Here is a 24,058-nt window from a genome sequence, read left to right as displayed (position 1 = left end):
GACAGTTGTGGATGGAATAGTGTCCCAAGAGCCGGATAGAGGCAAGCAAAGCACCACATCTGTCCCCAGGGCTGCAGTCTGGAGACCACTGCGCTAACAAAAGAAAAAGTATGCCAAATTATTAATCCATATAACATTTATTCTTGACCATGGGGTCAATATCCAGTGCATTTCGGGTGCAAAAAAAAACATCATCAGGGCTGAGCTTTTATTGTTGAGGTTCCTGATAATGGACCATATAAAAACCTCCCAAAAGAATATCTTAAACTGGAAGCAAGTGGGGATCAATGGTTGTGTGATGGTATTGCTGGCCTTTACCCCCCCCCCCCCTGTTAATCTTGTCCTCGTGCCTCCTGAAGAAAAAGTGAAAGAAGATCTCAATGGGGCTCATCAACAAAAATTAAACCTTCCCCACTGAATTCAATACAAAGAAAGTTGGTTTACCAAGCTATAGAACATATTTTACCTTATTCAAATAAAGCACAAACCCTACAAACGTTTAGATGGGACCTAGGAAACAGTAATAAGGAGAAGTTCACTTAAGGTCCATTTAGACCCCTGGGCCCAGATTTACGTAGGGCGGCGTAACTTTGTGTGGGCGTAGCGTATCTTATTTATGCTATCCTGCTGCAACTTAGAGAGGCAAGTGCAGTATTCACAAAGCACTTGCGTCCTAAGTTACGGTGGCGTAGCGTAAATGGGCCGGCGTAAGCGCGCGTAACTCAAAGTAGGCAGGTCGTGGGCCCGTTGTATTTAAATTAAGCGTGACCCCATGTAGATGCATGGCCGAACAAACGGCGCATTCGCGCGCATGCGCGTGCATGCTCAGTATCACGTTGAATTTACGCCCTAAGATACGCCGGCTCAATGCCTGTGACGTGAACGTAACCTACGCACAGCCCCATTCACGTACGACTTACGTGAACGACGTAAAAAGATACGCTTGTTCCGACGTCCATACCTTGCATGGGCTGCGCCACCTAGAGAGAAGCTTTATCTTTACGCCAGGGTATGTCTTACGTAAACGGCGTAACTAATTGCGACGGGCGTACGTACGTACGTTCGTGAATCGGCTTATCTACGGCATTTGCATATTCTAGGCGTAAATCAACGTACACGCCCCTAGCGGCCAGCGTAAATATGCAGCTAAGATACGACGGCGTAGGAGACTTACACCGGTCGTATCTTAGCAACAGATAAGCGTATCTCAGATTGAGAATACGCTTATAGATACGACGGCGCCGCATTCGGACTTACGGCGGCGTATCTACTGATACGCCGTCGTAAGTCTTCGTGAATCCGGGCCCTGGAGCGCATGCTGTGGCCTGAGGGTCACATGCAGCCCTTTGGTATTGTTGTGCAGTCCTCACATCCCACAGTGCAGTTTATTGTGAACAACACCGAAATACATTGCACTATAGCAAGAAGCCCACCTCAATGCAAATGTTACAGTATGTAATGCATTAATAGGTGTGCGCAGCCTATTGCATTAGGGTGGGCACGCCAAAGTTTAAACACACATGAATGCCACCTTCTGTCACAGGGAGGAGGCTCTGGTGGTGGGAGACAGTTGATTGAGACCATATTACGTTACACCCTAAATATGGGTGTAAAGTGTTCCTAAAGTTGAACTTAGCCTTTAATATAATAGGGGCATTTACACTGGCCACTGGCATCCCCAACCATCCACCTGGTGCCGCCCCTGGATAATGCTAATGCACATGGGGTGATTAGGGTGTGCCCAGGCACATCCGGCACACCCTGTGTGCACGCCTATGATTAGTACCATCTCATTCAAAATGCAAAGTACACTCTAAAGCCAAACTTTTTTTTTTTCTTACACACCCAAACATTTTTTGCTTTTTGTGTCCCATTTGCTGGATTTCACATTTACTGTTCAGAAGACACAACAGGACATGAATGGAAATCTCTCCAAAGTAAGGGAAATCCTCTCTTACATAGTTTTCACTGGGAGAGTTGAACTCACTGGAAGAGGTGAACTCACTGGAAGAGGACAACTCACTGGAAGAGGTGAACTCATTGGAAGATCTACTTTTAGTCATGCTCTGGTTTTCTCTATAAAATAGAGAAGGATGAATATCCCCAGTGAGGGATACAGACACTTCCTCACACTTTCCAAAGCCTAGTTATACTTTATCTTGGTTCCTCTTGATACTTGTGTGCCCCCACTCATCACTCCTCAGGCCCAGAAGTGGCATATGAATGTCCATGGTGAATATACCCATAACTGGACCAACAAATGCAAATCCTTTCACAAAAATAAACTATTTGTTTTTGGTGTGCTGGCCCTTTAACATAGGTAAACAAAGCCTGGGGCTCACCTGTGGCGATGCGGGCTGCTCTCAGCTGAGTCCATACTGTGGAAGGATGCTAGGAGGAAAATTCCATTGACCTGCGGAGAGCTCCTGCTGTCTCTGTACCTGTCTGCATGTGAGATGCTGCAGCTCCCTCCCAGATGTGACTTATCAGGTATGTAAACAGTGGCGAAGTACTGAAATCAGTCCACACAGTGCAAACAGTCCCTTCCCTAATGCCATTCCCATAAGTAGATGCCCAGATTTCAACTTAACAATAAAAAAAATTGCCCTGAGAACAAATATCATTCTGGTTATCAAAAGTTTATTTTATAAATGATTTTAAAGTATGATTTCTCTCATAAAAGCTATTTCAGTTTCAGGAGGATGGCAGCAATCTACAACTATTTTAGTGTCATGAAAGCTCTTGTTGCATTTTTTAGGACCTTGCCTTATAGAAGTGTAGCACTCCACCTGTAGGAGTTGCCATTATTAGGGTTCCCCACTGCTGCACAGCCAGTCACACAGCATTTCCTTTTTGTATCCAGACTCAAAAAACAGTCTTTGCCATGTTTTTGTTGTTTTATTAGGGGATGATCACTTGAATGGGGTAGGGATCATGGGATGCCCAACTTAACAACAACAACAAATTCAGGGACAACTTCCTCCCTATATCCACTTCTTCCTCCTGTACAAATTGTGCTCCTTTGAACAGCTCTGCTGAGCTAAAAAAATAATAATGTAAGCTTAAAGGGGTTGTAAAGGTTTGTTTTTTATTTTCTAAATAGGTTCCTTTAATGCCCTGTACACACGATCGGTTCGTCTGATGAAAACAGTCCGATGAGCCCCATCTTTTTTTTCCCCATCGGTGATAAAAAATAGAACCTGTTTTAAAATTTTCTGATGGTTAAAAAAACGATAGAAAAAAACGATCGTCTGTGGGGAAATCCATCGGGCAAAAATCCATGCAGGATCAGAATCAAGTCGACGCATGCTCGGAAGCATTGAACTTAATTTTTCTCTGCACGTCGTCGTGTTTTACGTCACCGCGTTGGACACGATCGGATTTTTAACTGATGGTGTGTATGCAAGACTGATGAAAGTCAGCTTCATCGGATATCTGATGAAAAAATTCATTGGATGAACCGATCGTGTGTACGTGGCATCAGCTAGTGCATTGTTGGTTCACTTACCTTTTCCTTCGATTTCCCTTCATAGGGCCAGATTCAGTAAGAGTTAGGCCGGCGTATCAGTAGATATGCCAACCTAACTCGGAATTTGCGCTGTCCTAAGTTTAAGTGTATTCTCAAACAGAGATACACTTAAACCTATCTAAGATACGACGGCTTACGCCGTCCTATCTTAGGGTGCAATATTTAGGCTGACCGCTAGGTGGCGCTTCCATTGCGGTCGGCGTAGAATATGTAAATCACTAGATATGCCTATTCACGAACGTACGCCTGGTCGACGCTGTACAGATACGCCGTTTACGTAACGCATTATCAGGCCTAAAGTTATTCCATCAAATAGCTGGAATAGTAATGTTAAGTATGGTCGTCGTTCCTGCGTCTAAATTTGAATATTTTACGTTGTTTGCGTAAGTCATCCGTGAATAGGGATTTACGTCATTTACGTCCACGTCAAAACCAATAGGCCTGTGCGGCGTACGTTGCCGCAATGCACACTGGGATATGTAGGCGGACGGCGCATGCGCCGTTCCAAAAAAACTTCAATCACGTCAGGTCAAACAAAATTATCATTAAACACGCCCCCTCAGCCTATTTTAAATTAGGCGCCCTTACGCCCGCACGCTTTAGGCTACGCCGCCGTAACTTAGCAGGCAAGTACTATGTGAATCATGTACTTGGCTTGCTAACTTACGGCGGCGTAGTGTAAACACGATACACTACGCCGCCGCAAAGTTAGGGCGGGCTATGTGAATCTAGCCCTAAATGTTTTTTTTCTTTGTTTTCTTTGTCTGAATTTCTCACTTCCTGTTCCTCCTCAGTAAGCTGTTCAGTAAACTGTTCTGGCTGACTAACCAGGCGACGGGGGGGGAGGGTCCAGAGATAGAGATAGTCAGTGTGGAACATATATAAGAGGGTAGTATTAGGGGCATTAGAGGTAGGGTAACCAAAGCACATAAACCCAAGGTAAGTAGAGTAGCAGGTCCTAGTTGCAATCTCGGCAGGGTCGTCGCTAGGCATAGGCAAGTCAGGCGGCTGCCTAGAGCGCCAGGGTAGGGGGAGCGGCAAAATCCGGATCCCCAGTCACTCGCTGGGGATTCGGATCATTAAAATATCTCCTGGACCGAAATTTTTTAAAAAACTTCCCTTTGGCGCCAGGCTGGGGGGGGGGGGTGTGCGCCTGTGAAGACATAACCTTCACAACGCTATTCCCAGCCTGCAGCGCCGTAGATGAGGGGAGAGAGCTGGGACAGCAGCTGAGATGGAAGCCCTGCATGTGTTGTCTGTGTACAGTCCAGCAACCACCCAGCCCTCCGCTTTGATGTGTATCCCCTCCCTCTCTGCCCTGATGTCCAGATGTCATGTGTCCAGCAACACCTCTCCCCCCCAAAGGCGCGCTCTGATGTGTGTCCACTGTCCAGCAATCATTCTGAGATGTGTTGTTCAGGCAGCAGCTCAGCATGCCCCCCTCCCCCTCCCCGTTATCCGTCTGACACTCTGACCTGTGTCCAGTACCAAGGCCTTTCTCCCTCTGCTGTAGTGTCCTCCATGTCCAGCAGCTCTCCGTCCCCTCCAGGCCATGTCACTAGCACTTAGTAGTGCATGCATCGTGGGATATAGCGTGGCTGGTGGCAGCTCTCTGGGCTTGGGGACAGGTGCACCGATAGATGCAGCAGTTCACGTTGTCAGAAGTTTTCTGAGCTGGTGTGGTGAGTAAAAATGTGCTTTCTCTCTGAGTTAATGATATTGTATTAGACAATTACATGGAATTTTAAAATTAATGTGTGTATCAGTGTATGTATACTGACTGTTCCCCCCCCCTTCCCCAGGGTGCATTAATTAGCAGTATTGATGGGCAGCATTGATGGGCACATGTGAGATGGCATTTGATGGGCACTGGTGAGGCGACATTGATGGGCGCTGGGTGAGGCTGTATATAATGGGCACAGGTGAGATAGCATTTGATGGGTACATATGAGGCTGTATTTGATGGGCACTGGTGAAGTGACATTGATGGGTGCTGGGTGAGGCTGTATATAATGGGCACAGTTGGGAACAGGGCCGATGCTACCACTAGGCAAACTAGGGCACCCGGACACTGGTGTTCCTACTCTCTTCCCTTTGCAGAAAGCAACTAAGTCTCAGCATCATCAGGCAGCCGCCGCTCCGTTCACAGATAGTGTCAGAGGCGCAGCGCCTGGCGGAGGGCTGTGTCTGTCCTGACTCCAGAATTAATGGAAGCAAACATTCATTGATGGGCTCTGGTGAGGCTGCATTTGATGGGCGCTTCATTAGAAAGGTGGGGTATACATGGGCAGGTCAAAGGGTGTGGGGTTAGGGGAGGAGCCAAGGGGGCGGCAAAATTAGGTTTCGCCTAGGGTGTCAAAAATCCTTGCACCAGCCCTGAATCTCGGAACACCCAAGAGGATAGTATGTGACTGGTCAAAACATATTAATGCAGTAAAGTGTTTGTAATCGGTATTGCTGAAACTTGGCTTCAATCCTCACATGACTGGGCTATTAATATTCCTGGCTATGCTCTCTTTCGGAAAGACAGGGTAAAAAGGAAAGGTGACGGGGTCTGTCTCTATGTGGGAAGTGACCTCAAAGCAAGCGTGAAAGAGAACCTGGTTAATGGAGAGTGTGATGAGGCTGAAGCATTATGGGTGGAACTGCATACAGATGTGCGTAGTTCAAAGTTAATCATTGGAGTATGTTATAGACCACCCAATGTTAACGAGGAGGTGGAGACTCAGCTCCTTGCACAGATGGAAAGGGCTGCAAGGTCTGGGATGGTGATAATAATGGGGGATTTTAACTACCCAGAAATTGACTGGAGTAATAGCACTGCTGGGACAGCTAAAGGGCAAATTTTTAAAAACCTATTGCAGGACAATTTTATGGTGCAGTTTATTGAGGCCCCAACTAGGAATGATGCTCTGTTGGACCTGGTAATCTCAAACCATGCAGAGCTTATTACTAATGTTCAGATAAAGGTACACCTGGGTAGCAGTGACCATAACATGATTTCATTTAATGTTAGCTGTAAGCAAGAAATACATACAGGAAAGATAAAAACACTTAATTTCAAGAGAGCAAATTTTCCAAGGATGAGGGCTGCTCTCCAGGACTTGGACTGGGAGGGAATATTGGCATTGATGAACACAGAACAGAAATGGGAATTCCTCAAAAAGACCGTTTATGAACTCATTACAAAGTATATTCTCATTGGCAATACGTTTAAAACGCTAAAGATAAAACCTACGTGGCTCACGGTCAAAGTTAAAAAAGCTATAAACAATAAGATAATAGCTTTTAAAAAATATAAAAATTTGGAACACTAGTGTCGTTTAAATGTTACAAAGAATATAACAGGATATGTAAAAAGGAAAGCAAGGATGCAAAAATTCAAAACGAACGTCAGATTGCAAAAGATAGTAGGACAAACCCCCCAAAAAATCTTTAAATATATTAATAGTAAAAAGGTGAAGTCTGAGCATGTAGGCCCCTTACAAAATAATCTAGAGTGGGTGACTGGGGACAAAGAGAAGGCAAATGTATTAAATGCTTTCTTCAGCTCTGTGTATACAATGGAGCATGGGGGAGCTCATGTCCAAAATGGGGGTGGTAGTGACACAGCCCCAAATCCACAATGGCTCAAAAGTGATATGGTCCAGAAATATTTAGACAGAATAAAGGTGGATAAAGCACCTGGACCAGATGGCATCCACCCACGGATCCTAAAAGATTTGAGCTCTGTCATTTCAAAGCCATTGTATCTAGTTTTTAGGGACTCATTAATGACAGGAATAGTACCACTGGATTGGCGCAGGGCCAATGTAGTGCCCATATTTAAAAAGGGAACAAAGTCTTTACCAAGTAACTATAGACCTGTTAGTTTAACTTCTATAGTTGGGAAGATACTGGAACGAATAATAAAAGACCACATGGATGAGTTCTTGCTGAAAAAAAAACTATTTAAGCAGCAGACAGCATGGATTTATGAAAGACAGAAGTTGTCAGACAAACCTGATTTCCTTTTATGAAAAGGTAAGTAAAACCCTGGACAGAGGCGTGGCTGTGGACTTGGTATACTTGGATTTTGCAAAAGCGTTCGATACAGTTCCGCACACACGGCTCATGTGTAAGGTAAGGTGTACAGGATTGGATATATCAGTTTGTAAATGGATAGAAAACTGGCTGAAAGACAGAATTCAGAGAGTCGTGGTTAATGATTCTTACTCTGAATGGTCTAAGGTTTTCAGTGGTGTACCCCAAGGTTCAGTGCTGGGACCCTTACTTTTTAATATCTTTATAAATGATATTGGGTCTGAGATCAAAAGTAACATTTCTGTCTTTGCAGATGACACCAAGCTATGCAGTGGAATAACGTCCTTACAGGATGTCGCCAATTTACAAGCTGACCTCAATGCTCTGTCTGATTGGGCGACTATGTGGCAGATGAGGTTTAATGTTGATAAATGTAAAGTTATGCACTTGGGGGCTAAGAATATGCATGCATCATACATACTAGGAGGAGTAGAACTGGTGAGATCCGTAGTGGAAAAGGATCTGGGGGTTTTAGTTGATCATAAGCTCAATAATGGCATGCAATGCCAAGCTGCGGTTTCCAAAGCGAGCAAAGTCCTTTCTTGTATTAAGAGAGGTATTGACTCCAGAGAGAGAGATATCATTTTGCCCCCCTGTACAAATCATTAGTAAGACCTCATCTAGAATATGCAGTCCAATTTTTGGGCACCAGTTCTCAAAAAGGATATCGGGGAACTGGAGAAAGTGCAGAGAAGGGCAACCAAACTCATAATAGGCATGGAGGAGCTCAGCTATGAGGAAAGATTAGAAGAACTAAATGTATTCACTCTTGAGAAGAGGAGAATTAGGGGGGATATGATCAACATGTACAAATATATAATGGGTCCATATAGTGAACTTGGTGTTGAGTTATTCACTTTACGGTCAACACTGAGGACAAGGGGGCACTCTTTACATCTAGAGGAAAAGAGATTTCATCTCCAAATACGGAAAGGTTTCTTCACAGTAAGAGCTGTGAAAATGTGGAACAGACTCCCTCCAGAGGTGGTTCTGGCCAGCTCAGTAGATTGCTTTAAGAAAGGTCTGGATACTTTCCTAAATGTACAGAATATAACTGAGTACTAAGATTTGTAGGTAAAGTTGATCCGGGGAAAAAAATTGATGGACTTGTGTCTTTTTCAACCTGACTATTTAACTATGACTGGCACACTGGAGACTTCCCAAGGCAAGGTTGAATGAAGACTTAAGCACACCGCTGTCTTCTAGAGAGACCTGCTACAGCTGGCAGTCTCTCCCCTTGTCTGTCCCTGCACTGGGCTGATCTACTCACTCTGTCTCTCTTTGCTCCAGCTGCCTCTCGGGAAAGCTTTTCTCCAACTGCCTCCGGTGGTAGGATCCTTCCAAGCCAGCCACCGAGCTCCGGCCTGAGGTAAAACCCCTCTCTGCCAGGGGTCCTTCAAGGGCCACCAACAGACTTCCTCAGTACTGCTTCTCCATCTTCCACCTATCTCCCCTGCTGGCATGGCTCATCCAATATTTAAAGGCTACTTTGTTCCCCGACAGGCCCATTTCCTGGGGATAGCCAAAGGACTTCCAAACATGCAGAGCTGCCCCACCTAGCCTCCACCCACTAACTTTAAGAACATTCTCCAATATTCTACAGCAGGGGGTGCCGCAAGAGAGCTGCCTGGATGAGTCATCCAGCCCTTACCTCTAATAACCCTGATCCAGATTCGTGACTCCCTGGGCCAGACTATGGTTTGCCTGTACTACCGCTAATAACACACTAGAGGGTGCAACAGAAGAATTTCAAATCCTTAAAGAATATTTCCGCAATGAGGCTGGCAGAGGTGACGCTTGAGGAGTATGTATGAGTGCCAAGCCAGGGACCCAGCAAGGAAGCAGGGGTGATGCTTGAGGAGTATCTGTGAGTCCCAAGCCAGGGACCCAGCAAGGAAGCAGGGGTGACGATTGAGGAAGATACTGAGCTACGGAAGTGGAAGAGCTCAGGAGATTCAGTGGCTATTGGTTCTGGAAATCTAGTGAGAGACTGGGAGCTCAGTGAGTAAAAGTCTACAGTGAGGGACTGTAGTGTAAGAGAAGAACTAGTGTTGCCAATAGTTAAGTACACTTACCGGTAGTGACGGTTACAAGATTTGTTGCCAGAGAAGACAGCGGTCCTACCTATACAGAAGTGGTATCCTGCTGGAGGCCTTCCCCTGTATAGCTGTCTACCTATAGAAGACTCAGGGCTGAATTCAGAAACAACTTACGGCGGCGTATCTCCAGATACGCCGCCGTAATTTCAAATCTACGCCGTCGTATCTTTACGCCGATTCTCAAGGGCAGATACGTTGAAAAAATAGGCTTCCTCCGCCGACGTAACTTGCATACGCCGGCGTATAATTGTGTGCAATTTTACGCTGGTCGCTAGGGGCGCTTCCGTAGATTTTCCACGTCGAATATGCAAATGACCTAGATACGCCGATTCAGAAACCTACATGCGCCCGGTGCATTTATTTACGTTGTTTACGTAAGGCTTTTTTCGTCGTAAAGTTACCCCTGCTCTATGAGGCATAGCCAACAACGTCAGAACAGCGTCAGATTTTTCACGTTTTACGTCGTTTGCGTAAGTCGTCCGTGAATGGGGCTGGGCGTAAGTTACGTTCACGTAATTTTGAGCATGCGCACTGGGATAGGTCCACGGACGGCGCATGCGCCGCTTGTAAGAAGCGTCATTTACGTGGGGTCACGAGTAATTACCATAAAACACGCCCACCTCTTCCACATTTAAATTAGGCGGGCTTACGCCGGCCAATTTACGCTACGCCGCCGTAACTTAGGATGCAAGTGCTTTGTGAATACTGCACTTGCCTCTCTAAGTTGCAGCGGGGTAGCGTAAATAAGATACGCTACGCCCGCACAAAGATCCGCTCATGTCTCTGAATCTGGCCCTCAGAGTTTGCCAATGATCATTGCATCAACTTAAGGGTGTCCTGGCCCTAACCCGCTCTCCCACAGTTCTGTTAAGAGACAATTGTAGCGCTACCCCCGGAGGAGCTGCTGGTTTGTTTTGGGCGGCATGTTACCTCTATTTCCTTGCCGTCTAAGGTATCAGATGAGAGTTGAGAAAAAGTTCAATGACCACACTTTAGACTTCTTTTTCTTTGCTTTATTTGCCGAACTTGGTAAAAGAATAACATAAATAGTTGAAGGGGTGGAGGGGTAATAGGTAATAGGTTTCAGGTGTATAACTTCTGTTCGGAAACAATCCTGCTTCCAGCAACGCAGCTCTCATCGCCACTCTAGCCAGAGCGGGTATTGTGCACCTGGATAGGCCTCTCTCACTAACCTAGCAGCCAGGATGTCACACGGAAACTTGGTAAAGTCTCTGCCACAGACCTTCCCAACGATGGAGGTATATTCGGTCCAAAATCCTCTCAGCACAGGATTAAGCACCCGGATCTCTCCCAAATAACTTCTTGTGAACTTAGAACTGACAGACGACCATCATTCAGCCCTTCAGTAATGATGCGTCCTTTGATGAAGTTGCAGGCCTCTCCAAGACATGTTCTTCATCGAGTGGCTTCCCTTCCTCAGGAAGGACAGCACAGGACCACTCTGCAAGCGTAGACCCAGTCTGACTACCGGGCCTACTCAGTAGATCACAACCTCGGACCAACGTGGTCCCGGAGCCAGGAACACTTGAACACGCACCCCCGGCAATGAGGGCCACACACGGGGGGTGGTGGGACGACAGACCTAGGATCGACGACGACCCCGGACAAATTACATCTGTCCCTTAAGTACAAGGTAACAGCACCCCAGACAACAATAGTGGTCACTCACAGTACAGCCATGGCTGGAACAGAGGCCCAAATTTTGTGAAAAATCATACAGTCTGAGTCAACTAACTCTCAGACTAACCTCCAAATTTAAAGCAGCGCCAGCTAGAAAGTAGCAGGCCGCTACACAATAAATCTCTTTTGCATTCAAAATGTGTCTGGCGCCCATCACTTCAATTTGCATCACACCCACCATGCCTTGTACCCCACTCTACAAAGACGGATGTCAGCTATCCCTGACTCTGGAGGTCATCATTAGGCCTTTGGAGGTCCAGGACCTTGCTACACATACACACACACACACACATACATATAAACACATACATACATGCACACACACACACACACACACACATTTAAACACACACATATACAAACAGATATAAAAACAAACACTCACAGGCATATACACATTATAACACACAGACACATGTACACACACATACATACATACACACACACATACAAACACATGTACACACACATACAAACACATGTACACACATATATACAACCATTTACAGTACAGTACCTTCACTCACACAGCTGGGTACTGCACTGCAGGGGGCAGAAAGCACAGCACACACTCCCCTTCCCTTTGCTTTCACTTGGCAGAGTGCATTCGCTGGCTGACCGAGCTCCATCACTGCCAGCGTACAGTTCAGCTGGGGATGGAGAGTTCAGTCTCATCTGACAGCTTTTATCTACCAGGATGTCGCGGTAGCCCTGAGGACCTTAGGTGGCACCCCAGGGTTCCGTGGCATCCCGGTTGACAAAGGCTGATCTAAAGTCATGTTCTCCCCTCTAAGGGGCCATTTTTGTCACAACAACTGGTCCAGGATAATTAAAAAGGAGCTTCTGTAACCCTCAAAAGTCATATAAAGCCTATTTCATGCCTAAACACCAAGCATGCCTTACTTTAGCCTTTCTATCAACTGTAACGTATTTCACAAAAAAAAAAAAAAATCTAGGCAAATTAAAAGCTCCCAAAGTTGATAATCCCCATTGCTTTTAGCAAACAAGAGTGTGTTGTCATCTCAGTCTAGGTCAGAGGTCTCCATACTACGGCCCATGGGACAAATCAAGCCAGCTGAAAGATGTAAGAGGGGACTTTTGACTGGGACCCTGATGTAAGGGGGGGCTCTGATGTAAGGGGGACATTGATGTGGATTCTGATGTAAGGGGGCTTTGATAGGGACTCCGATATACAGGAGAGGCTAATGGGGGGAAGTTAATTTGGAATTAATTTCCTTTGTTTCACAAAAATGTTTGTGTTCTAAATAATATCGTGCTGATTACAAAAAACTCAAAGAAAAACTTAAAACGGAGGTTCACCCTTTTTGCTGTACATACCATCGTATAGCTACGACGGTATGTACACCGGCTTCCGGGTAGTGGCTCCCGTGGGACTGGGAATTCCTATGCAGCAGGTAAGTCATTGACGTGATGACAAAAACTACCCCCGTCGCATAAGGAGCGTCACGAGTTGCCGAAAGAAGCCGAACGTCGGTGCGTAGGCGCCGTATAGCTCCATATAGAGCCGACTCGCAGTTCGGCTTCTTTCGTCAAACTCGTGACGCTCCTTATGCGACGGGGGGGTAGTTTTTGTCATCACGTCAATCACTTACCTGCTACATAGGAACGCCCACTCCCACGGGAGCCACTACCCGGAAGCCGGCGTGCAAGTGAGCACAATGTAATGTTAGAAAAATGGTTTAGGGTGAACCTCTTAATTTCTAAAACTGATTTGTTTTTGGTCTGCGCATGTTTTTAAAATACGGTATACTAAAAAGTCTGGAGATTCCCGATCTAGGTGAAGTCACTAAACTGGGGATCAGGGGCTGCTTTTTGTTCATAAAAGGTGGGACTTTTTGATGTCAGAAACTTTTAAGAGTACTGAATGATCCTGTTTCCCCACTCCAATTTTGCAAGCACGCTTTGCAAAAGTTTTTTCACAACAGTTAAATACATTGCTGAACTAAAAGGTGTTTTATAAACTTGTACAATGTATAATGCATTAAAACTGTATACAGGCACTGCATCACGTCATATTAAAGCGGAGGTTCACCCGCACATAACACTTTTTCCCCTTAGATGGATGCTCGTTTTGTCTAGGGGAATCGGCTAGTTGTTTTAAAATATGATCCGTACTTACCGTTTACGAGATGTATCTTCTCCGCCGCTTCCGGGTATGGGCTGCGGGACTGGGCATTCCTATTTTGATTGACAGTCTTCCGAGAGGCTTCCGACGGTCGCATCCATCGCGTCACGATTTTCCGAAAGAAGCCGAACGTCGGTGCGCAGGCGCAGTATAGAGCCGCACCGACGTTCGGCTTCTTTCGGCTACTAGTGACGCGATGGATGCGACCGTCGGAAGCCTCTCGGAAGACTGTCAATCAAGAAGGAACGCCCGCTCCCGAAGACCCATACCCGGAAATGACGGAGAAGATGCATCTCGAAAACGGTAAGTACGGCTCATATTTTAAAATAACTAGCCGATTCCCCTAGACAAAACGAGCATCCATCTAAGGGGAAAAGAGAGAAAAAAACATAATTGGGTGAACTCCCGCTTTAATGCTCATGGTGTTACTGTACATGCATTGTGCCAAATTCTCTTGACCATTACACATGGTTCTCACAGTAATATACTCCACCTAGTCTTTATCTAGTAGGAGGGAGAACACCCACTGTACAAACACCAGCATTTCTTTTCCTCCATGCCATTAGAGCTATAAATCTTTTCTACTTTCACTCTGTTCTTTCTTCAGAATGTGTTCTAAAGAACCGACATCATACAGCCATATAAAGGAAAATAAGCTGCACTGCAGAGTATCTGGTTTCTATATTTGTGAGTCTGTGTTTACATGTGTTTAACAGTCACTGACCACTATAGTTAACCACCTCAACCCCTGTAAGGTTTAAGGTAGGGTGACCAGACATCCCCGGTTTCAGGGGACAGTCCCTGGATTGAGGACACTGTCGCCGGACCAAGTCTGTCCCCAGTTTTGTCCCCGGATTGGATTTGAACAGGGGCTGAATTAAAAAAAAAAATCTGAATTACACACCTCCACTCCGCCGCTCCTCCTAGCTTAGGGGGGTGTATTTTTTTCCCATTATCTGTGCCCCTTTCTGATGATCATGTGCTGGTCGGAGCGGAGGGAATATTTTTAAACACAGCTGTAAACACAGCTTCCCCGTTCTTCACTGTGGCGCCTGTCATTGATCGTGTGATCCCTTTTATAGGGAAACACAATCAATGACGTCACACCTACAGCCACACCCCCTACAGTTAGAAACAAAGATGAGGTCACACGTAACCCCTTCAGCGCCCCCATGTGGTTAACTCCCAAACTGCAATTGTCATTTTCACAGTAAACAATGCATTTTTAATGCATTTTTTACTGTGAAAATGACAATGGTCCCAATGTGTCAAAATTGTCCGAAATGTCCGCCATAATGTCGCAGTCACGAATGATCGCCGCCATTAGTAGTAAAAAATTTTTTTTTATAAAAATGCAATAAAACTATCCCCTATTTTGTAAATGCTATAAATTTTGCGCAAACCACTTATTGCATTATTTTTTACCAAAAATAGGTAGAAGAATACAAATTGGCATAAACTGAGGGAAAAAAATTTATTTATATATTTTTGGGGGATATTTATTATAGCAAAAAGTAAAAAATATTGAATTTTTTTCAAAATTGTCGCTCTATTTTTGTTTATAGCGCAAAAAATAAAAACTGCAGAGGTGATCAAATACCACCAAAAGAAAGCTCTGTTTGTGGGGAAAAAAAGACGCCAATTTTGTTTGGGAGCCACGTTGTACGACCGCGCAATTGTCAGTTAAAGCGACGCAGTACCGAATCGCAAAAACTGGCCAGGTCCTTTAGCTGTCTAAAGGTCCGGGTCTTAAGTGGTTAAAATGTATAAATGCAGCAATTTAGAATTTGGATGAAAGGTTTAGCACTGGGAAACACTTTTTGAAAGATAAAAAGTGCATTTTATATACAATTAAATAGATCAGACCAAAATGAGGGACACATGAGGAGGAATGAGGGACATTGCTCCAAATCAGGGACAGTCCCTCGAAATTAGGGATAGTTGGGAGCTATGTGTATTAATGAAAATATACAACACAATAATACAATAGACCTCCACCTTCCACCATCTAAAAAGACAATGTTGTCTATATCAAAAACGTCATCCACACACCCATGCATCAAATCATAAACCATATCACCATGGGTGGAGGGGCTGGGGTAATCCAGCTTGCAAAGGAGACATAGTACATGACAGTAGTTCATAGCATAGTTGCGCAACCGGGTATCAGCTTGAAAGCTCCAAGGTTGTAATGTAAAGCTGCTGCCAATGTAGTGAATCCAGGCTCCTGTCAGCTCTCCTTATGGCAGCTGAACAGCACGCCACTCTTAGTATGGAGGCACCGCACCAGATGAATCAGTGAGCGTCTCATGTAAATCTGCGGCCAAATGTTACTATGTATTCCTGGATGTTCCCAATACTCCATTCAAATTCACGCCATGTTGGCCAAGCTGCAGTGGAAGCAGAGGCATGCATAGAATGGCGTCAGACGCACAGAGGCATGACGTCAACGTGTTTCGCTGGGAGCGCCCAGCTTCGTCAGGGTGTCTTTTTTTTTGTGCAGGTTTCTTTTACCATAGAACACCACCCTTAGCAGGATAGTGAGTGAATGAGTATCCAGCAGTACTTTATTATACTTCATATTGTGGTTCCCAGTACTTTACATACATTTTTGTGTTATATTGTACAGTGCCTTGAAAAAGTATTCATATACCCATGACATTTTCCACATTTTGTCATGTAACAACCAGAAAACATAAATGTTTTTTATTGGGATTTTATGTGATAGACCAACACAAAGTGGCACATAATTGTGAAGTGGAAGGAAAATAATAAATGGTTTTCATTTTTTTTACAAATAAATAAGTAAAAGGTGTGGCGTGCATTTGTATTCAGCCCCCCCCCCCCCTGAGTCAATACTTTGTAGAACTACCTTTCTCTGTATTTACAGCTGCAAGTCTTTTTGGGGATGTCTCTACCAGCTTTGCACATCTAGAGAGAGACATTTTTGCCCATTCTTCCTTGATAAATAGCTCAAGCTCTGTCAGATTGGATGGAGAGCGTCTGTGAACAGCAATTTTTAAGTCTTGCCACAGATTCTCAATTGGATTTAGGTCTGGACTTTTTTCCAGGTATGTATTTACCAAAACATATTCAAGCTATAGTTATATAATGGATATGGGCTGAAAGTGCACACTCTCAAGTTTAATTTGAGGGTATGTACAACTAAATCGGAGGAAGAGTTTAGAAATTATAGCTCTTAAGAATAGCTCCCCCCTTTTCAAGGGACCATAAGTAATTGGACAATTGAACCGAAAGCTGTTTCATGGCCAGTTGTGGGATATTCCTTTGTTATTTCTTCATCAATGAAGCAGGTAAAAGGTCTGGACTTGATTCTAAGTGTGGTATTTGCATTTGGAATCTATTGCTGTGAACCTACATCATGCGTTCAGAAGGAGCTGTCCATGCAAGTGAAACATACCATTGTAAGGGCTTCAAAAATTTAACAAATCCATCATAGCAGCAACATTAGGAGTGGCCAAATCAACAGTTTGGTAAATTCTGAGGAAAGAAGAATGCACTAATGAGCTCAGCAACATAAAAAGGCCTAGACGTCCACGGAAGACAACAGTGGTGAATGATTGAAGGATCCTCTCTAACCCATTTACAACATCCAGACAAGTGAAGGAGATTCTCCAGGAAGTAGGCGTATCATTGTCAAAAGTCTACAATCAAGAGAAGACTTTACAGAGGGCTCACCACATGGTGCAAATAAGCCTGAATAATAGAAAAGCCAGATTAGACTTTGCCAAAAAAACATCTAAAAAAGCCAGACCAGTTTTGGAAAAGCATTCTTGGATGGATGAAACTAATGACGGGTACCAGAATGATGGGAAGAAAAAAGTGTGGAGAAGGCTTGGAACAGCTCATGATCCAAAGCACAAAACATCAACTGTAAAACATGGTGGAGGCAGTGTGATGGCATGGGCATGCATGTCTTCCAGTGGCACTTGGTCATTGGTGTTTATTGATTATGTGACAGAAGACAGAAACAGCCAGATGAATTATGCAGTGTTTAGAGATAAACTGTCATCCCAGATTCAGCCAAATGCAGCAAAGTTGATTGGACGGTGCTTCGCACTACAAATGGACAATGATCCAAAACACACTGCAAAAGCAACCCAGGAGCTTTTAAAGGAAAATAAGTGAAATATTCGGCAATGGCCAAGTCAATCACCTGATGTCAACAAAACTGAGCACTTCACTTGCTGAAGGCAAAAGTAAAGGCAGAAAGACCCACAAACAAAGAACACCTGAAGACAGCTGCAGTTAGAGCCTGGCAAAGCATCAAAAAGGAGGAAACCCAGGGTTCCAGACTTCAGGCAGTTTTTGCCAGTAAAAGATCCTCAACAAAATATTAAAAATTAACATTTTATTTATGATTATATTAATTAGCCCAATTACATTTGAGCTCCTGAAAATGGGGGGACTGTGTATAAAAATAGTTGCAGTTCATAAAATGTGTACTTGATATTTATGTTCAACCCCTTGAATTAAAGCTGGACGTCTACACTTCTAATTCATTTGAATTGTTTCTTTTTAATTTTATTCTGGTGGCATACAGATCCAAAAGTATGAAAAAAACCTCAGAAAGCTAAACACTGAATAATTCAATCTACGCATTTCACAGTTCTTCCACTTCTTCAGGACTGAAGTAGAGGCTTTCTTATACATAATGAAAAAATGAGAATCCATCTACAAAGAAACAACTTTAATTCACATAAATAGCTTATACATCAATATTAGAAAAAAAAACAGCAATCAGCGCACAAATGTTACAAATAAAACTAAATTGATTGCAAGCTGAACGCCAACAGAGGTAATCACAAAAAAAATCAAAAAGTACAAATGATAAATAATAATAAAAGTGCAGCGCAAATAAAGTCCCTGACTGAAGAATCAAGAATTAAGATGACACCCAGTGAGATAGCAAAAATCTTCAGCAAATGTGATGATATCCTCCACCAGTGTAAGAAGTGCCCCCTTACCAGATTAGATGGACCATATGTTTTCACAAGTGGTCAAAGACAGCTTGTTCTCACCATAAGGGAGATGGTGCAGTGGAGTCCAATGCAGCAGTGAATAGTAGGTCCAATGCGGAATAAAAAATAAAAACACGTTCTAAGTGTAGACTGTATTTTTTCCAGGAAAAGGTAAAAAACAGCACTTCACCATACTACAGTCAGTCTGGTATGTCTGCAGACAATCTGCCAGAAAACAACTGGCCAGTAGGCGATAGGCAATGTAAAATAAAATCAAAACTCGGAGCAACAGCCACGAGCAGCAGCAGAAAGGACGCGGGTGACGTCACAGGAAAAACTCCTCCCCTGTACGCACGTTACATCCGGATTGGACTTCGTCAGCCACCCACCCACCACTGACGAAGTCCAATCCGGACGTAACGTGCGTACATTGCCTATCGCTTACTGGCCAGTTGTTTTCTGGCAGATTGTCTGCAGACATACCAGACTGACTGTAGTATGGTGAAGTGCTGTTTTTTACCTTTCCCTGAAATAAATACAGTCTACACTTAGAACATGTTTTTATTTTTTATTCCGCATTGGACCTACTATTCACTGCTGCATTGGACTCCACTGCACCATCTCCCTTACGGTGAGAACAACCTGTCTTTGACCACTTGTGAAAACATATGGTCCATCTAATCTGGTAAGGAGGCACTTCTTACACTGGTGGAGGATATCATCACATTTGCTGAAGATTTTTGCTATCTCACTGGGTGTCATCTTAATTCTTGATTCTTCAGTCAATGACTTTTTTTGCGCTGCACTTTTATTATTATTATACATCAATATACCCACTTAGTGGAAAATGTTATGGAACTGTCCTATATCTCCTTGTGAGGGAGAAAAGAAAGCAAGGTAATACAAGAGAGGAATATATATATATATATATATATATATATATATATATATATATATATATATACACATTCCTCTCTTGTATTACCTTGCTTTCTTTTCTCCCTCACAAGGTGGTATAGGACAGTTAATAACATTTTCTACTAAGTGGGTATATTGATGTATAAGCTATTTATGTGAATTAATGTTGTTATTCTTTGTAGATGGATTCTCATTTTTCATTATGTATAAGAAAGCCTCTACTTCAGTCCCGAAGAAGTGGAAGAACTGTGAAATGTGTAGACTGAATTATTCAATGTTTCTGAGGTTTTAGAGGTAAATATATCTTTTATTAAGTCAAATTTATGAGGAGAATCCATTTTCTTGGATATGATTGGGGATATTTTTAATGTTTTGTATACAATAAATGTTTAGCATTTTATCTGTGAATGTTTCTCTATTTATCATGATTATCTGGGAGAGCATATTTAAAGACCCACATACAGTATATTGAGAATTGTCTTGACTTGCATGTAATGCAATGGGATGATGCCCCCCCAAGAATAGATTCTAATTATATTTTTTACTGATCCCACATACAAATTATGTATATATTTAGATTTTAAATTACTATCTAGATGGAATCCTGACTGTAACGGTCAGGGGTTAACACCGTTTACGATCTCCCAATCCATCAACCTAAGACAGCTTCTGACACTCCAACCATCCAGCAGACCCGATCCATTCCATAAGAATTCCATCAATAACGAGACTGACAAGCTCTGTTACTAAGTCTAAATGTATGAATGCTTTAATGGTTAGCTCTCAGCTTTATATACAGTTACAATGCATGTTTCAGTAAGCACAGGAACAATCAAACTCTCCACCCCCAACATCACTCACTGAGCTTCAATCACATTCTTTTAGATAATTACATAGAGGAGTTAATTATCCCCCAGACGTTACGTCTCCGACAATAAGTGATTCACCTGCAGAATACACATTTCTATGTCAGACGTTTGTCTGACATAATTTACTACAGTTGACAAGTACATTCCACACATAAAACAGTATTAGCATATCAACAGACCATGTTACACAGAGGAATGAGTCACTATTGACCGGTAGGTTCAGGAAAAGCCAACAACTTGTAATTAGTTCTTTGCAGACATTAAAGAATATATTGTGGATTACTGTCCATGCTAAAACAATCCAACATATGTCCCTTATTTCCTGGCTCAATCTGTGCCCAAAAGGGACTCCTGTTTACACTGACCCAAACAGGTTTTGCCACATATGTACCCAATTATCCTCCAAGATGCTACGGTGGTAGCCCAGATCCAGACACTCACCTCCACATTTTTTGGCATTGCCAAACTCTGTACTTAAATCTTCCAGCTTTTTGCAGTATTTTTTTTTTTTTGCAAGGCGTTTGTTCAAGACCCTACAGAGTTATTGCTTTTGTTGTTTATTAAATCAGAAGCAATCACTCTGCACCAATTTATGTTCACGTCTGATATGTGTTCTAGTTGTTCCAGCCTTAAATTCCATGAAATAAAAAAGAGTAATTGGTGCTGAATGATACTGTCTGGTTTTGAAAAAATAAGAAAATCAGAAACAATCACTCTGCACCAATTTGGGCGTTTGATATGTGTTCTCATTGATGCAAAACAACGTTTTGCAAAGGTTTGGAAATCTCCCATCCCTAACTTCCATGAAATAAAACATTAGGGCTTCTGGTCTATGGTATGGTTAACACAAGAACAGCACAACTGAATGCTCTCATGGCAAAATGTGAGAGTATGTTAGCATAATTTACTAACTTTGTCACCCAACTTTGATCACTAGCTCCTCTATCTATAGGATTCTATTTAACATACCTTGACTTCACTCCCACATCCACTTTCCTTTTCTTTATATTCTCTTACCTATTTCCAGATACGCCAGTTTGGATACCAACATGCCACCACTGCCTCATCCTTTGCCTATTGGGTAGTCAGTTATCCTTTAGGTTGCACCTACATGTGATGCCTACTTATTATTCCTCATGACTTTATTAATCTGCATCTGTTCAAAAGTCCAACTGTAATTGGACAATAATGATATTGCACTACCTAGTACCTCCATAAATGTAACTCTGACATACATTTTTTTTATTTTTGCACTTATACAGTATAGCTAACATGCCCTGGTAAGTAGCAGAAATGATAAATGGACAGCCGCACTCCAAAAAACCTTGATGGTTGTCTTTATTGTAAAAAAGATAAAAATTGGCACTACAAATCACAGCAACAATGGGGATTTACAGCCTACGCGTTTCACACTATTGGTTAGTGTTTAATCATGGCTGGTAGTATGGTAAGCTAAGCTGTATATACTGTATGTAGCCAAAGCTACAGCAGGCATCCGAGCAGCTGACCCGGCGTATAAGACGACTCCTACTTTTTGGCCATTTTTTTTAAGTGTAAAAGGTAGTCTTATACGCCAGCAAATACAGTAAGCTATGGTAGATGGAGCAGAGTCTATAGGAAAGGACAATGTTAAAAGTTAATTTTAGAGTTGACTCTTTAAAATAATACAAATTGGCTTGGAACTTATTAATGTACTTCGGCGTGTGTTCTCAAACACCCCACCGATGACACATGCTCATGCAGTGTCATGCAGTCATTTCCAACGTCAAAACTGAAAGCAAACACATCGACAGTAAGTGTACTCATAGTAGAGTTATAAGGTGTGTCCCAGTGTGACCCAACATGGCATCTTCCTGCAACAATGCACCTCACTGAAAGAGTAACAAAGCAGAAGGTGAAAAACTTTTTGGGGAATTCAGGAATTTGGTCAAGTTAACTTATTTTACCCATAGTTGCAGAAACATATCTAATAATGTAGGCTCTATTCACACCAGTGTGATTTCAGATGAGACTTGGGTCTCTTTCGACATCTATATCAGTGAGCAGCTGGGAGGCAGTACTGACAATGGAGGAGGGGGGGGCATTTCAAGGGAAGACAGCAGGTGATGCCACAGCAATGGGAATTCAGCCCCATTGACAAGCCACAGGGGAGCCACGGCTTAGCGGTCACGTGACTGCACAGATATAAAAAGGTATTTACCGTATTTATCGGCGTATACCGCGCACTTTTTTGCCCTGAAAATCAGGGCAAAATCGTGGGTGCGCGGTATACGCCGATACCCGCTTTCCCGCACCGAGTTTTGAATACTGCGCCGACATATACCGAGCGCAGTACACTCGGGTATAGTCAGGCAGTCTCGGCACCTTTCGCGCTGACGTCCTGGACGTACAGGACGTGAGCGCGAGTGTTGCCGAGCCTGCCCGACAATACACGAGTGTACTGCGCTCTGTATATGTCGGCGCAGTATTCAAACTCGGCGCGTGAAACGAGCGGGGAGGATGCGAGGACGCCGCAGAAGGACGCCGGACCCGACGAAGAGGACACCCGAAGCCCGCAGACAGACCCCGGACCCGACGAAGAGGACACCCGAAGCCGCAGAAGGACGCCGGACCCGACGAAGAGGACACCCGAAGCCACAGATGGACGCCGGACCCGACGAGGCCGCCGATGGACGCTGCGCAAGACACCAAAACTGTAAGTACAAAATAAACTTTTTTTCCAAAGGATTGGGGGCCACTTTAGGGGTGCGCGGTATACGTGGGAGCGCGTTATACCGCGATAAATACAGTACATTGAGCTATTTTTCAAAACAGTATGCACTTTAAGAGAAGGAGACAGGGAGAGATTTGGCTCCCATTTATAAGCATGTATTTTGTAACCGCAACCCTCCATTTAGGCTTTTGATGGTTTCAGTATATCTCTGGCTTGAGTCCTTGTTACCCAGGGACTGAAATCTGGAAAAGGGAAACTTACAACTACCTTGGGGCATTTTGTTTTCTGCAGGAAAAAGTCTTTTGTTTTAATGGCTATGCGATCTAATAGAGCCTCCAAATCAGGGCCATAAATAGATCTCTTGAAAAAGAAAACTGCATAGTATTACTTTAAAGCAGAACCTCTGTGCCGGATCTTCATCAAAAATGCCCTAAAAGCAGCGTTAGTCAGAGCAGAAGATCTAGCTTACATACAAATAGATTCTGCTGAAGCATCAGCTATGTATCCTACTGGCCTCAAAAGAGAAGTAAATAAGCTTAGTAAGATCTCATCAATCAGGATACTTACCTCAATATGCCATCTCATCTGGCCTAGCCAATATTTCAGGTTCCTTGGGACAACAGTGACCATGGGTAGTTTCAGACTGGACAAGGTTAACTATCAGGACTTTTTAAGATGGGAATCCATCCTTTAGTCCATTTCATCTTGAAACATAACCATGTACTCAAAGGCTAGGTTTGTGTTCTTGAATATAACTGAGAGAAGGCCACATCCAACGTAGGCATCTTATTGCATTTCATAGCAGAATCCTCATCAAAACGGGATCTACTTTTAAGACATTTAGAAAAGAAAGGCCTCCTTTCTGCTGCCACTTTTTTTTGGTAGTGTTGTATCAAACTTTATGCGCAGGAAAGATGCACCCTTGCATTCATTCAAGCCCTAAAACATGCAATAATGAAGATATAATTGCACCTTCTCTTTCTGAATCTCTTGAGTGGATTATATGGCTCTTAAATAC

General features: G+C 43.4%; 1 protein-coding gene across 2 annotated transcripts in view; it reads right to left on the bottom strand.

Moving 5' to 3' along the window:
* FER1L6 (fer-1 like family member 6) overlaps window positions 1-24,058 on the bottom strand; it is a 285,773-nt gene that overhangs the window by 222,092 nt on the left and 39,623 nt on the right. Inside the window, exon 1 of one of the 2 annotated variants that reach the window (XM_040354934.1) lies at window positions 2,343-2,477. The exons of the other annotated variant lie outside the window; for it this stretch is intronic. Within the exon in view, the coding sequence (XP_040210868.1) occupies window positions 2,343-2,377 (35 nt within the window). The 5' untranslated portion in view covers window positions 2,378-2,477. Of the gene's footprint in view, window positions 1-2,342; window positions 2,478-24,058 lie in introns of those variants that run through there. 2 annotated transcript variants of the gene reach the window in all.

The sequence above is a fragment of the Rana temporaria genome, chromosome 5 (assembly GCF_905171775.1).
Source record: "Rana temporaria chromosome 5, aRanTem1.1, whole genome shotgun sequence".
Lineage (NCBI taxonomy): Eukaryota > Metazoa > Chordata > Amphibia > Anura > Ranidae > Rana > Rana temporaria.
The sequence above is the reverse complement of the archived record's forward strand: the minus strand, read 5'-3'. Positions and strand labels throughout refer to the sequence as shown.